General features: G+C 44.2%; 1 protein-coding gene across 4 annotated transcripts in view; it reads left to right on the forward strand.

The window, feature by feature from the left end:
• Positions 1 to 17,252, forward strand: part of LOC126281338 (peptidyl-prolyl cis-trans isomerase FKBP4-like) — a 126,066-nt gene that overhangs the window by 3,141 nt on the left and 105,673 nt on the right. For all 4 annotated transcript variants that reach the window (XM_049980223.1, XM_049980222.1, XM_049980220.1 and 1 more), the window contains exon 3: positions 14,198 to 14,340. In XM_049980223.1, the coding sequence (XP_049836180.1) occupies positions 14,198 to 14,340 (143 nt within the window). The remainder of the gene's footprint in view (positions 1 to 14,197; positions 14,341 to 17,252) is intronic.

Raw genomic sequence — 17,252 nt, forward strand, 5'->3', positions numbered from 1 at the left:
TGCATGTTTTAACTTCAATCAATCAAGAATATATAGCAGAAATGTCTGAATGAGCTTACCTGGGTTAGTTTCTTAAATGTGGCAGGGCTGTAATACTACAATCACTTTGTTGTGAACCACACCCTGAAGTTCAGTGACTGTGAGACTGGGGCATGTATGAAATCTCTTGATGGTTTTTGCAGGGCTGAAAAATCTGTTGCTTCTCCTGGGATGCAGCCTTATCACAGACACCTTCAGTGTTTGGCAGGACAGTTTGCATGCATCTAAGACTAAGACGCTGAGGGTTTTGCCAGTGGTAGCATAGCAAGCCAAGCCATTCATTCCTCAGCAGGGGGTGGGGGGAGGAAGGGTTGGCTTACATACAGTGTCCCAAAACTGAGGGAACAGAGAGGATTTGTTTTTTCACAGAACAAACCACCAGCCGTGATTGCGTATGGGCATGATGACCATGGCTTTCATGAGCTGGCACTGCAACACTTCATTTATCGTAAACTCTTGGCCATATTTCAGAGAACTTCATTATTCGGCACAGTAGTGGGCCTGTATCAAGGTGTGCTGTGTGTTGATGGGGTGAGTGGCTGTTGAGATCATAGTATGTGCTGGGAAATGCCTGGGGCACCCAGCACAGCCACATCCCCCCATCCCACCCCTCTCAGATTGGTGATCATCTCCCTTTCTGATGGTGATTTTCCTGTCAAGGATATTGAGATCCACATGCAGGTACTGGAGAATGAGGCACTGTCTAACATTCCCTCTGACCTAGTGGGTAAATCACCACAGACAAGTGAGGAGGAGGAGGAAGGCAACTGTCATTAATCAGTGGCTCTCACAGATAGATCTCTGTTCCAGTGTAATGGATACTGATCCCCAGAATTACAGTTCGTCACTATTCTGCATGTACTTCGTCACTGACACACTTTTATCACCCCTACAGGAAGGGAGATTTTACTGGAGACAGAACTAATGGTGGAATGGCTGTTTTTGTTGACAGCAGCTACAATGCCTGTCTTGTCCCTCTTAACACAGCCATACAAGCACCTTCAGTGCAAGTACTCATAAAACATCTCATGTTCTTCATATCTTCTATCTCATGGCCCATTGGATGTAGAGGCACTCAAGAACTCTTTCCCCCAGTATCATGCCTGTTGTCTGTCAAGGGTGACTTCAGTGTACATAATGTGATGTGGGTCTTGGCTACCACATGCTTCAGGCAACAAATTATTGAGCATCTCACCCATTTAAAGTGTATCGGCTTGTTGAACTCCAGTTAGATGACACCATTTTCTATAACTACAGCGTTAGCATCAGCCATTGACTTGTGTTTCTGCTCCCCACCTATTGCAGACTCAGTTCATTGGGAAGTGGCCACAGGTTTGCACTTCAGTTACACACTTACCATTGCGTGTCTGCCTGGTTACTCGGACAACGGTCAACAGGAGACTGCAAAGATAGATGCTTCAAAGAGCAAATTGATTGTGTTAGTCAGTAGGTCATCTTTAGCAGCAGGAATGTGCCCGGGAGAAGGGGAATCGTGTAACATGCATGGTCAAACAATCTTCTGCTGATTCCATTCTCCATCCTAGCAACCACCTCAGACAACGGCATGTCCCTTGGTGGAACGACAAATGTCTGTCAGCAATCGGAGCCTGATGAGCAGCTTTGCAGCAATTTAAACACTATACAGCTACAGAAAATCACTGTGGCTTCATGTCTGTGAGAATACAAATGAGGCGATTGGTAAAAGAACAGAAAAAGAGCTCCTGGAAGAAATATCAGAATTCTGTTAATCGGTCAACTTCCACTGCACAAGTTTGGGACTCAAGAAGACGGATTGCAGGCAAGAGCAGTACACCTTGCCTTACAGTATTGTTGAGAAATTGAGTCTGGCAGTGTTGAGAAATAGAGCCTTTTTGGATGCTCCTAAAGACATGGCTCAGGTTACAGCTGAAACTTTTTATACTGTCACTGCATGTTCTGAGCAAACTAATGAGTTTCAGAGGTTGTTTAGGACTGCTACATGCTACATGGTTGGCCTGCTTATTTTCCCAAATCTGGTCCAGAACTCCGGGCCTGGTTTCCCCATTCTCATTGTTTGCCTGCTGTCAACAATGTTCTTCTCCTGGATGCAGATACCCGCTATGCCATCATTAGACTACTTTGCGCCCTCATATATTTGAACTACTCCATCTTGGGCATTTGATTATGTTGCTGATGAAAGCTCTTTCTAGGCAGCATGCCTACTGGCCAGGACTGAACAAAGACCTGGAGGCCATGGTATGTAGCTGTTCTACATGGCCCAACATCAGGCTGTTACTCCTCAATCTTTCATCTCCTGGCCCACTCCCTGTCACCCCTGGGACTGCATTCATTTGGACTTTGATGGTCCCTATTTGGGCTCTAGGTGGTTCATTGTAATGGATGGTTATTCCAACTACCCCACAAGGTTAGCACGGCATTCAACCTTATTAACACCACACTCTATGCACTTACACAGTTTCTCGCCACTGAAGAGCTGCTCCGTACCCTCGTGTGTGACAATGGACCCCATGTCCTGGCAACGGCCTTTGAAAAGTTCTGCAATGCCAATGGCATTAAACACCTGTTTAACCCACCTTTTCACCCATCCTCCAATGGCAAAGCAGAGCGGAGTTGGTTGGTTGGCTGGCTGTTGGAGTTAATAAGATCAAAGTGCGAGGTCATCGGTTCCTTCATCCTATAGGTATCAAACCAACAATAACCCTCAGAAGAAGGGTATAAAAGGCAATTCCTGGGAAGCCTGATTTTAAGCAAGATACAATAAGAGCTAAAATCAAAGAAAGTATGAGGGAAGCAAGAGGGGGAAAGGTGGGTGGGTCACTTTGCCCAGAATGCAGTCAGAGGTTCCCAGAGGATGGTGTGCAGTGGGAGACCCTCCCTCTGCATTGCACCGGCACCACCTCAGGTTCTGTTACTCCAAGAAAATGAGCAACACAGACAAGATGATAGAAGTTTAGGAAAATAAAAAAGGGAGAAGGGTAGGGGCCAGGTCCAACTGCTGAGCACGGCCTGCCATGGGAACCCTGGGCCACAGCAATGTCATAGTTGAGCCAGGTGGTGGAAAAATCCACTGCAATTTCATTGGAGAAACATGCTGTTGGTATACTGTGAAGATGTGAAGAGACCAAGCGGACAGGTTATGTCCCAGGATCACTTGCTGCCACTGGTTGAGAGGGCATAGTATCAAAACATAGGTTCTGACGCAGCTTGTGTTGTACGATCTGCAGCCTCAGAGGCCACCGGGTTCACCGATACTGTCACGAAAGCGTAACATGTGGGATCTGGTGGAGTGGGAGCCACCAGAATTTCCTTTGTCTTTGAATACTTCTTTTTGTCTTTCTTTCCTTTCGGTGGAAGATTGTGGGAGGAGGGGGGGGGGGGGGGGCTTGTTTAGGACTATGGACATAGGAGGCTCTGCCCCTTCTCATGTAGTGAGGTGGTCTGCAATCTTCCATTTTCTATGTGGAAACTGGAATTAGCTCTGTGTACAACCAGAGCCGTCCACAACCTGATCAGATTTATTATACTGTAGTCAGTCATATGTGCTCTGGAGCCAAAGACAAGCTCATATTCTGTTTCAGTCAGATCTGGTTTGATCACAGTACCCCATCACTTGAAAGGAAGCAACATTAATATCTTTATGGAAACCAGGAAAAGATCTTGCCAAGTCTTAAAGCTACCAGTGTGTAGCCCTTATGAGTTGTATGGGTAGGCCTCCTGAGCATATGGTAAACACCACCTCATGTGGCATCTAGACTCCTGGGGCCACCTGCGCTGCCCACATTGTGGTTTCAGACACTCCCAGTCTCCATTCTTGACAGCTTAATTCTACTGGTGATGGCAATAGAGGAGTCTTCTTATGCCACAACCATAACTGCTAAATCCTCTTTCTCAGTCTGCGAGTAGTTTCTTTGAGCAAGCATCATTGTCTTCGATGCATAGACAATGGGTTGCTCAGTATCATCATCATCATTACAGAGGGCCATCACTGCACCAGTGCCACAGGTGGAAGTGTCAGCCAAAACAAGGAGATACAGTGGAGGAAAGAACGCAAGGCAGGGCACAGAGTGTAACATTTGCTTCAGTTGTTTTTTTCTTTCTTATTATTATTAGAGAGATGGGGCCCCTCCACACCCGCACCAACGTGGTGACCAAACCAAAAGTTCTATTGTCACCTCCATAAACATGTTAGTTATCTAGTAAGTGGATCACAGGATGCTGAGCTGTGATGTTATCCGTGCTTCTGGGTAAGACTACGCATTAACACGGTCCATCAGGCGATAGATAGTGGACGAAACGCGAGTGAGGGTAGCGATTTGAAGAGCAGAGGGAAAAAAGTGCCATGGCTTGTGCCGTGGGGAAAAAACCTCTGTGACAGTGGGATGGGTAGTAAGAGCAGTAGTGGCTTACTAGCTGCGATAGTTCATGCAAGGTTGGATTTGTTAGAATGGGTATCATGCATCATTACCGTGGCAAGCGATGTCGATGGTATTCCAGTTGCTGCAGCCGCTACATTCCTGGAACAATCAAGAGCGTTATACAGTAGTGGGAGATCGGTCATAGATCATCTCACTGTGTGGGGGATGTGTGGAGCTTGTCTGCATGCAGTGTACGGTACTGCTTCCCTGCGTGGTGCCAGTTATTCGGCAGTGTATTCCAGCTGGATATCCAGTAGTGGTGTCTGATTAACAGGGGCTCACCTGTACCATTATGTTTGCGTATGCTTGGCCATAGATGTTAGGTCCTTACAAGTATGTCTTTTGGTCTTTTGTGTTTCCATCTATGGTTGTGGTCGTAGTTCCCCAGATTTAGAATAAACGGGTTCTGCGAATGTCTGGAGTTTCTGTGTAGTCTTGTGGTGAGTTTGTGGCTTACCTCAGTGAGAGTCTCGAGTCGGTATTCCCGGTTAAGGTCTGCGATGCGTGTGTATCGTGGAGCATTGCTTATGATTTTGAGTACTTTGTTTTGTATGAGGTGCAGGCGTGTAGGCGCAGCGTATCCCCAGACAGGAGCTGCGTACGTCATCAGGAGTCGGATAAGTGTCATGTAATTGGACCTAGACACCCTTCTGTTCAGTGTGCTACGCCTGTTGAGCATAGGGTAGAGATGTTTGAGCCTCGCGCTAGCTCGGTTGGTCATGTGTTGTATGTGGTCCCCCCCAGAGTAATTTCCGGTCCAGCCAGACACGGAGTAATTTGACTTTCTCACGGAAACTTATTGGTCTGCAGTATCAGTGTTTGCGCAGTTGCTTCGGTCTTCTAGTGAACAGAACGGCTTCGCACTTGTCGACGTTTACTCTAACACACCATTTCTCCAACCAAGGCTCAGTCACTCTGAGTGCAGTCTGTAGGCATGACGTAATGTTTGATGGTTTCCAATCTTGCCCGAGGATCGCTGTGTCATCCACGTAGATTGCAATCGTTGTGTTGTGTGTAGTTGGGAGATCATTTATGTAGAGGTTAAACGGTAGGGTCCCTAGGGTGCTTCCCTGGGGTACTCACGTGTGTATATATATCATGTCGTGTTGATTGTTTTCCCTGCATGTTAATGTTGAAACTCCTGCCTGTAAGGTATGAGTGTATTAGATGCACCAGCCCGCCGGGGAATCCCGCGTCGCTGAGCTTGTGAATGAGTCAGTTGTGTCATAGACGGTCGAAACCCTTTTCCTTGTCCAGGAACACTGCCCTTTTAGCTTTGCGTATGTTGAAGCCATATGTTATATGTTTAACAACCCATAAGAGTAGTTGTGTTGTGGAGTGGTGATTCCTGAAGCCGAATTGCTCTGGTCTCAGGATGTCATTTCTTATGCAGTGCCTAGTGATGCGTTTGAGCATCACATTCTCAACAATCTTACTGAGCGAGCTCAGAAGGCTGATGGGTCGGTAATTTTGTGGGAGGCTGTGGTCTTTGCCCGGCTTCCTGAACATAAGGACCTTGGCCGTCTTCCTAAAGGTGGGGAAGTGTTGGTGTTTTAGTATGGCATTCGTTATGTGTGTTAGGTACTCAGTTGCTTTATCCATGAACTCCTGGCGGACACGGTTTTGAATGCCATCATGACAAGGGGCTTTTCTAGCAGTGGAATGCATTATACCCCAGGAGACTTCGGCTGTGCTAGCATGTCAAATGTCATCGCGCGATGGTTTGGCTAGAATGCGTGTAACCTCTTGGTCAGTAGCAAGTGTGAACACTGGAGCTGATGGTACCAGGTTCGGTGTGAATGACGCTGCGAGTGTGTGGGCCATTAGTCCTGCTTTCTCTTCTGCTGAGTATGCAGGGCCGTCAGGCCCTTGAAGCATTGGGGTGTATTTTTCTCCCTGGTGAAGTGTCGGGCTAGTTGCCACACACCAGGTCGTTCGGTGTCCAGCCCTTAGAGTTTTAGGTTCCACTGTCGTGTTCTATGTGTTTGTATTTTATCGTGTATGATGCCCTGTAGCCTGTTAATGTGCTGTTTGAAGTACTGACGCCTTGTGCACTGCCATTGTCTCCTGAGGCGATTCCTCATTGACATTAGGCCCAGGATTTCCTGGGGCAGGGCCGCACTGTGTTGTTGTGAGGTGCGATCAGGTATAGTGCCTGCCATTGCGTCCTGGATGGCGTTGGTGAGGGTTTCTACTGCCTCATCAATTTGTGCTGTTTCATTAATTTCGTGTATGGGTGGGATGTGGCTATCAAGCGTTTCCTTGGACAATGTCCAATTCGCATGCCGGTAGTCCAACATCTTGCATTGTTCCATGTGCTGCAGTGTTTCCTCAGTGTATAATATTACAGGTTGGTGGTTTGAGGGCAGATAGTTTTCAGTGGCAATGTTGAGTGTCGATGTAATGCCCTTGATGATGGCCATGTCTATCACGTCTGGCCTGTGTCCCCTCTGATGGGGAATGTGCATCGGTTCAGTAGGCGCTACTATAATGTAGTTTCTGCCTAGTGAATGTTCGTACAGTTTTTTGCCATTGGGATTCCTTATGCGTGAATTCCATTCTGGGTGTTTTGCGCTCAGATCTCCAGCGATTATTACTCGTGGTGAAATGTTGAGTAGTGTGCTGATATCGCGTTTTGAAATGCCTACAGGGCTGTTGTGTACCAATATCAGTGTGGTGTAGGCTCTGTTGAACTTGACTCTAGCATCAATTTTTTTCCAGTTCAGTGAGCTCTTTGTTTGTGTGCTCAATGTCTTTGTGTAGGACGATTGCAGTTCCACCTGCCCGGTCAGTCGGTACGATAGACGCAGTAGCGGTTTGTGCGGTTTAAGCTTAGTCTCACTCAGTAGCGCGACGAGGATTCCCTTGCGCTCCATGAACGCAGCAAATTCTGTTGTGGATCGAGTCTGCATTCCAGAACAGGATCTCTGATACTGTGTGCGGGTTTTGCGTTATGGGCCGGGTGTGGTATATTATTCATGTAAGAGTGTGAAAGAGTGTTGAGATGGCAGTGTGTATGACAGCCTAGTATTGCCCGGATTTGGCGCTCATGAGCTGGGTGATGAGTGTAGTGACGGCCGTCAGTAGCTTGGTAGGCATTTGAACGGTCATGTGTCGAGGGAATAGTGTTTACAATATTCCCCCAGGTGATGTGTTGGTGTTGGTGTTGGGTGTGGCAGCCTGAGGTGCTGTTGTGGGGTTGGCGGCCACTTGTGCGGGTATTGGTGTGTTGTTAGGAGTGGCATTTGTGTTTGTTTTGTGACAGAGGTTGTGGCGTCTGTGTTACTTCTGTGGTGAAGGGGATGGTAGCGTGAGTTACAGTCTCGGTGTCTTGTTGACTGTTTTCCTGTGTGTTTTTGATACATTGTTGCTGGGTGGCCTGTTGTGGTGATTTCGTGTTCCCCGCCCTGTGTTTACGTGTACTTCTATTCCTCCTCTGGGCTTGGGGTTCTGGGGGTTCTTGTGTGGATGTGTTTTCCTGTATAGCGTGCGTTTCTTCGCAGCATGTGATTTCAGGGAGTGGAGTCGTGTTGTTTGGGGGCATAGGTGTTGGTACCGATGCTTGTTGGTTTTCAGATGTTGTCTGTGGCTGTTGTGTAGCTGTTGCAGAGGTTGTTTCGCGTTTGTGTGAAGGGCGCGGCCTGTGCCGTTCCGCCAGGGCGTGCAAACGTTACGCTGTTCCTTACTGGATTCGGTGCTGGCCTTGGGCGTGGTATGTCGTACTGTACTCTGCTCTTGTCTTGTTTACACTTCAGCACCTGTTTGTATGCACTGAACTGTCTGAAGTTTGCCGCATGGGGCCCACCGCAGTTGGCACAGCGTCACTGGTTTGGCTGTGTTTGTATGCAGGTGTTGGATCTGTGACTGCCAACGAGTTGCCAGGCCGCAGCGGAGGGCAGAGTGGCTGAACCACTGGCAGTTGTTACATTGTTGGGGGACGTTGAGTGGTTTGTAAAGTTGTACACGTACGCCCATCTGCAGAAAGCTCTTTATCTGCAGGATGGTGTGGGAATCAGCCGTGTCGACTAACTCAACCATGTAGTGTGGTAGCAGTGCGTGTGTGCGGAACTCTGTCATCCGGGAGGCACTTTTACAGTCGAATCCCAGATAACAAAGTGCCGCCTGTACTGTCTCATTGGGGGTACTGGGATCCACTCCCTTGATAACGTACTTCTGGGTTCTCATGTCCAGTGTTCTGTACGTGTAGTGTTCGATCTTCCGATCTGTGAGAAAGGTCAGAAGATCTTTATATTCGTTGTCTGTGGCAGCGTACAGTGAGGCCCTATCCCCCGAGTACTTTGCATGTAGTGTACTGTTTATGTGCCTTTCCGCGAATGCAGTGTTAAGGGCACTAAGGTTCCCATAGTTTTGTATAACGACTGGGGGGAAACCAGTCTTGTCATGTGGGCACCGCTGTGGCTTTGTGTGCTTTGTTGTTGTTCGCCACAGCTGTGTTCGCGTTCTGTTTCTTGTTAATGTTGTTGCTAGCCGGAGATGAGCTAGTAGGTGCAGGCAACAGCGCCTTTCGGTTTCCTAGCGAGTTTGGTTGCTCGCTTGTTTGTGTTGGTGTTTTTCTGGGTCTGCGTTTTGGGCCTTCCACCTGCCAGGGCTCTGTGTAGTGGTTTTCTGTGTCCACATCCGCCGCCGCTGCCTCGATCTCTTGAGGCTGCGGTGTCAGTGGGGCAATTGTACATGATTGTCCAGTGACAGGGGAGTGTAAGATTATGTTAAGTGTTGCTGCTATGGTGGGTGGGACGTCCGCCTCGAATAGTTCGGTGATTAGCCGGCGCGACTCGGGCTGCTTTTGCGCCAGCCGTCGAGCGTCGCCAGCTGCTCCCTTGCCTGCGGTAGTGGGTAGGGCGCGAGTTTCAGCGGATGCAGTCGATCCTCGCGCCTCGTGTGTTGCAGTCTTACTGCGCTTAACAGCAGGGGAAGTGCTAGCAGCGTCTGCCATCTCGCACTTAGGATTATTTATTGAGTGGGAGGGGAGAAACGACAATTTTGCTTTTCTCGATAGGCTAGAGAAGTGTCTCTTGTTCCCTATTGAAGTGGGTGTTCCCTACATTTTGCTAACATGCACTGTTGGTGCACGGGTGCCACCTAAAGGAGGTGTGGAAGAAGAATGGCCTGTAGCACACAGGCGTGGTCCCGTGAAGGAGCCCTGGCACTGCCTCAGAGTCCCTAAAAGAATGTGAGAATGCTCACAGGCAGCCAACCAACGGAACTGAATGCTCTTCTTCCACAGCTGGTTGAGTTGGTGCATAATGTGTGCTGCATGTTGGAGGAACTTAGATTAATAATTTGTTTTACAACCCCCTACCCCCCCCCTCCCCCCTCCCCCCCACCACCCAAAAAAAAAGAAAGGAAAAAAATCTGCAAACTAGTGAAGGTTTTGGAGATATGGGAGTCAGCAGCCAAAATATTGCGATCATTGGGCTGAATCCCGTCTATGGTGAGCAAGTGTCCAAGGTATACCACTGGCTCCTGAAAAAATTGGTATTTGTGTAGGCAGCACCTGAGCCCTTCATCATGCAACATAGTAAAGTGGGTGCAGAGGTTGTGCAGGTGGTCTTGATGCGTAACACCCTTAACTACTAATTCATCTAAGTAGCTGGTACCAGTGGGAATGGACGTGGTTAACTGTTCCAAGTAACTCTACAAAATTGCCAGAGCAGAAGAGATTCCAAAGGTCAAACATTTGTATTTCTACACGCCTAATGCTGTTCTGATGATAACGTGTTGCGATTCTTCATCCCGTGGCATCTGTAAATAAACATTGGCAAGGTCTCTTGGAAAAATATGCACTGCTGACAAGGTTTGTGAGGAAGTCCTCCAGACGAGATATGGGATAGCCCTTCTGCTGCTAGCTTTATAGTGTAGCCACTGGTGCCGATAGGCTGGTTTATGGGGCTTGGCCCGCTCCTAGCACTGAGGTGGTGACAGCAGTGCTCACAAATATGAGGAGTGCTGTCTAGCGGCTGTCTTGTAGGTTCTGGTGGCCTTTCGAACTTGTCGGGTCATGATACCAGATGCCGGACATTATAATCATTATGCATTTTGTAGAAGTATATCACCGTTATCATGCGAATTTTACACTAATTAATAAGGCATGATAAATCGTAGGTGTGACCTTTTGGGTTACCTGTGGCACTGTTTTTCAGTGGACAGTCTCTTGCTACAGTTGTAATTATAGTATTATTATAGGGTGAACTGAGCGATGATGACCTATTCGGATCTGTCATTCAATTGTTGGAGGTTTTTCTCACGAGTGGAATAATTGTTATTCTCCATAGTTCGGTCACTTATAGTATTAATTATCAACATACGGGATCCATAGTTCCAAAGCCAAGGGGTGTATACAATGGTTTTCAAATTACAATATGTGCACATAGAAAGTGCCGTGCTTAGATGCAGTAACATGCTATTAAATACATGTGCTTCTTTGTACGGTGCGATCTATTAAACTAGAAATATTACGCCAGTGTATAAACATGTTTAACTTTTAAGATTCACATTATAAACATGTTATCTGTCTTTCTTTGCAGTCAGAATTAAGCTATTTTCAATGCGAAGTAGCATGAAACTCGTAGTTGCACACATTGCATAATACATACAGAAATCAGAACAAAAACATTGTTCATTAGACATGCAAATGGTCCTCGCAGATATTTGTATCACAAGCCATACCATTTTCCATTCCTATTGAACATTTCGCTATAACATATTCGGGCTGTGCCAGTCAATATGTACATGAATCAGATTTGTACGAAATTACATGAAAACATGTAGTGCAACAGATATTTAGCTTTGTAGGTTCATGCTTTTTCCAGGTGCAAGTGCATTTAAAACTGTGCTGCTGTTGGCTACTTGGTACTATTGCACCACAATTAAAAAGAGTGTAGAAGTTCTACCTATATTACCAAATTACTGAAATGGTTCACAATCCCCATTGCAGATTGCCTATATAACAGCTTCCAGGGCAACTGAAATTGGATTTCCAATATTTTATACAGTTATTGGCCAATTTAAAATGTAGTAATGTACTCATTAAAAGGTATAATCTAGTGTTACACATCTAACATGGTACAACAGGTGTTAAAAGTTTGAAAATACATATTTATCTTGAGATAATGCAGCTCATGCTGCACAAATTACCCAGACTGTACTACTCCATTGTTTAAAAAAACTGCTGGAATTGGAAGTCGGAAAGTGCTCTCATTTTCAAATATAATTTTGAACCTTTCCTAAACTCTCTCATTAGTCTGTGGGTGAGTAATCCTAAGCTAATAAAACCAATGCATTGAGTGTTTTGCATGGTTGTCAAATATTGAACAAATTAACTCATTTGTAAAGTATGAAACATTTAAAACTACTCATATAGAAAGGAGTTTGATTTTTTATTGAGCTGGGAGTAGGGTGTGGGTGGATGGGGTTACTAGTATAATGTGTTTACTGATGCTTTGTGAATGTTTTAAGAGAAAATGTGGGAATGTAGAAAGAAGGCAGTCTTCAAAAATGTATCCTATTATTTCATTCAGACCATATTTGTGGAGAGTCTTCAAGGCACATCATATAAATTTTTTTTCCGTATATGTACCTTCTTGGAAGGTGGGTTGATGACATTTATTCTGCAGTATATGTGAAGTGGGTGGTGGTGGTGGTGGTACTGGTAGTGGTGATGTTGTAGGTGTAGGTGAGGAATCACTGTTGGTTGCCAGAGAATTAAACATTTAGGCTGTAAAGCTGTCTGTTCACTATTATATAGATACTTTGCACAACCATCAGAACCATTAGCTGTATCCTAATGTAAACAGGAATTTTAGTAATTGTGTGTTTTGCACTCTCAAGATCCCCAGTGATTGTTTAGAAAACAGAGCAACACTATAGCTATTCATTTTTGTATGTTTCTAAAGTAAACTGGTAGCTGAATAATACTATAACAGTGTGCTTTCTACCTACTTCATTTAATTGTAGAGTAAATGCTGTCACTTTAGGAAAGAGCTGTCATGGTAAGTTCTCACAACTGTCCAGATAGTTATAGTGTCATAGCAGTCACAAATTTGAAAGTTAAAGTTCAGAGGTAAGCTGATTGCCTTCCCATTCAAAATAGTGGTTTGTTAGGAAATTGTCTTATGAGGTGGTCGGGTAGGAAAAATGGTGTTAAGAGAAGGTTATATGTAAGACCGTGGTATTTATATCTTTTCGCTGCTCACTGTAGACTACTCACTACCTGAAACAATTCATGGAGCTCAATTTGTTATTGTTTAACCTAATTGTCAGGTATACGAGGTGTGTGAGAAAAGTAATGATACTGACAACACTGTGAGTGATCTGGCAATGCTGGGCTTCTACTTAGTTGTTCAGTCAGAGTTTCAGCTCCACACAGCTGTCATGTGACTTTTGAGAGCCATCAGTGAAGTTAAGTTTTTGTTGTGTGTTATGAAAATAGACCAGCAGTATTTAGAGCATCGTTATCAAATTTTGTGTTAAACTTGTGGAATCCGTGAGTGCGAACTTCTTCAAAAAGTTGAAATGGGCATATGGGGTACATTATTTATCAAGAGCACAAGTTTTTTTGCTGGCGCAAATCATTTTTTGGAAGGCCAAGAGACATTGAAGATGAAGTTTGCTCTGGGAGACCTCCCAACTTCAGAAACCAATGAAAATGTCGAATGTGTGCCTGCTCTTGTGAGATCATATCCACATTTAACAGTAAGGATGATGGGTGACATGTTAAACACCCTCACCGAACATCAAATTTTGACTGAAGATTTGCACATGCAAAAGGTTTATGCCAAAATGAAGCCAAAAAAAACCTTAAAACTGCTGAGCAGAAGGGCAGTCGAAGAAATTTGTGTGTTGGTCTTTTTGAGGGGATTGCCACTGACAACAAACGTTTGTTGTGTGATCACAAGTTAGGAATCCTGTATTTTTGTGGATGATCCTTAAACAAAGCAGCGAAGTGAGGAGTGGCTTACAGAGACATCTCCTCGTCAGAAAAAGTTTGAATAAAGAAATCGAAGAGCAAAACAGTGCTGATTTGCTTTTTTGACAGCAGAGGGTATCATGCATAAAGAATTTGTAATTCCAGGACAAACTGTCAACCAAATCTTCTGCAAAGATATCCTTCAGAAGTTCAGGAAAAGAGTGAATCAATGAGACCAGACATTACAGACAAGTGGATGCCGCACTGTAGCACCCCATGTCACATGGCCACTTCCATCACAGGATTATTGACCTCACTCCTGTTGTTCCAAGACCCTTCTATTCACGAAAAATGTCTTAAAAGTACCTCACTTTTAGACTCTGGAGAGCATTCAGAGGAATGTGACCTACATGTTAAAGGTCCTACCAGTTGAAACCATTCAGTTCTGCTACCAGGACTGGAACAATTAATCTGCTGATGTGTAGCTGCCGAAGGGAACTACTTTGAAGAAGACAGTATCATTGTTTGAAAAAAATAAAAGCTTTATTAGATAAAAAATCTGTCTCATTACTTTTCTCACAAACCTCGTATACTTTTTCCTCCCATACTGTTGATTTTTCTTTTGCTAGTAATTTCAGAATGTAAAGTTAAGTCTTTTATTTTTAAGTTAAGACTAATCTCATTGTATTTTCTGAAACACTATAACAAGTCATGAACATAAAAAAGAAGAGTTGTCATTCACTAATATTTATTATTGCATGATAAGTTGGTTGTAAGTCGCACAACAAAAAGCAACTCATAAAAAATATACTTACAGGAACTGTCATACAAGCATGGGACATTGGTGTTGCAACTATGAAGAAAGGAGAAGTAGCTGTTCTGACATGCAAGTCTGAATACGCCTATGGAAAATCAGGAAGCCCACCAAAGATTCCACCAGATGCAACACTTGTGTTTGAGGTATGTTTCTTGTTATTTGCCCATACAGTGCACACTTACACATCTGGTATTTGCATGTAGTGAATTTCTGTTACGTGGAGATCAGTCAGTGCTCCAAGGTATAAGTGTTTGCCTGGCATGTAATCTTCAAATGTTGGAGACATAATCAGGGCTGTCAGGTTTCTGAAAGTAATCAGAGGCTGTTAGGATTCTGGAAATAGTTAAAGCTCAGTAAGCCAAACTGTTTATTATGTCCATGCAGCGGGTCATATATAATGTTATCAGATTATGGAGCCACCCCAGCATGTTTTATGGAGATTATAGAAGAGAAGAGTTGATGCTAATTTGCTTTATTTAACACTAGCACCAACAGCTGGTCTGTCAATCCCCTCCCTTTCCTATTGAAGTTGTTTTTGAGCTTCTGAATTTCTGTGGCCTCTCTGTACATCATGCCATAGTAATGGTTGAATTTTAATGAAAGCATAGGAACGAGAAAATGAATTTGGTCCCAGTGCACAATCTGTTACTGTCACTATATACTTGTAGCTCAGATGACAAATGCTCTTGTATTTTTTAAGGCAGGTTTATCTACTCCTAAACCTAAAGGATTTTCATTTTACAATAAAATGACCATAATGTTTAAGATTGTTTTTATTCCTAAATGGCTGTATGAGAGTGGCCAAATGTTGACAGTTCCATAGGCCAGTCAGTCGATAAACTCTAACATTAGGTCGTAATGGAATGCAGGTTCATGAATTTTTGATAAACCAAAAAATATTGGTGGCAATGCTTCTGATTTGATGAAACTCTTCTTGACAGTTGGAGAAATCAAAGAGGCTTTTAGGTGATTATTCGTTACCCTAAGAACAGGAGTTATGGGATGTTACTTAAGCCCTCTGTATCTTCCTGGTTCTAGTACATCCAGACTTTTACTGAGTAGTTGCCTTTCTTCATTATCTCTGTAGCATTCCCTGTATATGCTCGAAGAATTAGAAAGTCTTTATCAGAATTTAAATCTCGGAGAGCTTTCACCTCATCTTTCATTAAGTTACTACTAGGTGGTTTGGTCCTAAGAAATATCCTGGTTGATCCGTGTGTGTTTTATTGAATTCAAGTGATGTGGGCAGCTTCAGTATTGTATCACTGTTTACTATTGCTATGCCTGATGAGGTCACATCACAGTTCGAAAGTATTTTCACAAAGGATATGGCGAATCTCGTTAAACATTCTCACATCAACATACTTGCAAGGGGAGAACAAATTCTATGAGCAAACTGATGATGCGGCTATAGAGAACCCACTCATTGCAGTTGTAGCGAATATTTGTACGGAAAAATTTGAAGAAGCAGCACTTGGAAGGGTGGAGAAGCAATCCTTATTTTCGTTTCAGTACATTGATGATACTTTCATTATATACCATGAATCCAAAAAGATTTCAGTGTAAATTACTAAGAAATAGGCGAAAGTTTGAATTGGTGGTTTTAATGCTTCAGGTGTTCTACATAGTCTCTTCGCACTTCAGTACAACACAGAATGTTGATACAATCGTGTAGAGCTATCGGAAAAGTCATTTGGGATGTTGTTGAATTCACACATCGCATTCACACCTCCTTCAGACATGGCAAACCATCAGAGACCTGTTCTCCGTTTTGTTGTAGGTTTATGTTGATTACACAGTCTCGTCACTTGTGATGATTTTTCCAGAAAGGAATTGTGTGCATTTTTAATTTCAGTCAAGTCTTTGTCATTGTTTTGAATGGGTTGTCAAAGTGTGCAGGACAAACTTTGCATACGCTTTTCTCTTCTTCGAAACTTTCTGGAAAATGTCTTGAATACCTTGAAGTGTCACATGCTAGCACACAGTTAGTAACAGATTGCATCAGATTTTAGTCAGTTAGTATTCGTTTTAACTCCACATGAAAATGCAAACAAACTTATTCGGCCTTGACTTAGTGTACTGGCTGGACTTAAACACAAATTAGTGTTTTATGAAGATTATATAGTCTCTGTCCATGAAAATGCTTCAACGATTATAAGTGCCACAAAAGGAATCACAATGTTGGGAGTCTCTGAACCAGTTTACAATAGGGATAATGATCGGTTACCCCTGGATGCTAGGCAGCAAATATGACAAAGTTTAAGTTCTGTTGGTAGTATAGTGATGGCTGAGTTCACCATAGGCCAAGTCAGACGTTCCCTGGATGATAGCTGCCTGCTCTTGGTGACTGCGGTGCAGTATCCTCCACATAGGGCTCCTGCTGGAAGCATGTTTTGTAGATTCTGGTAATTGCTCTGCTTCGGAATTACTTGTAGTGGCTCAGCAGACTTAGCTGCCAGAGTGTGGCCTGGCACCGTCCTAAATACGAGCCCGATGGAGTGATATCTGCTAGATGCGTGGATGGTAAGTTATTCGCAGAGGCAGAGTAGTACTTCTGCTTGTGGTCCGGGATGTACAAGTCACCGGTATCAAGGCTGACACACCTTGTGATGAAGCTAGTGTTACACATTTCCATATGCTGGCTGGAGCTCCACTTAAAAACAGACCGGCCTATTTTGGACCCTGTACAACTTGGTTTGGTTGACACTTCATGCTTGCTGTACTGTTGCTGTTTCTGTATGCCAAGACAGTGTCTCCTGCAGAGCCAGAACAGGGCAATGTGTAAACTGTGCCTATATTGCTGTGGTTCCAGGCGAAGGCCTTCGGTACGTCGCCCTTGATTTGGGGATGACATCTCATTGTGATTTGCACCACAACAGTGTCAGCACATAACAGTTCCATGTCCACTACGTAACACTGTCTGCTCACAACTGACTGGTAGAATGACAGCTGTTGTTAAAGATGTTAGCATTATTTATATGCCAAGAACATGGTACTTCTTGGACACACAGGGTATAGCCTCGTGGAGAAAAAGAACATTGAGAATTTCTAAATT

Source organism: Schistocerca gregaria, chromosome 7, assembly GCF_023897955.1.
Source record: "Schistocerca gregaria isolate iqSchGreg1 chromosome 7, iqSchGreg1.2, whole genome shotgun sequence".
Lineage (NCBI taxonomy): Eukaryota > Metazoa > Arthropoda > Insecta > Orthoptera > Acrididae > Schistocerca > Schistocerca gregaria.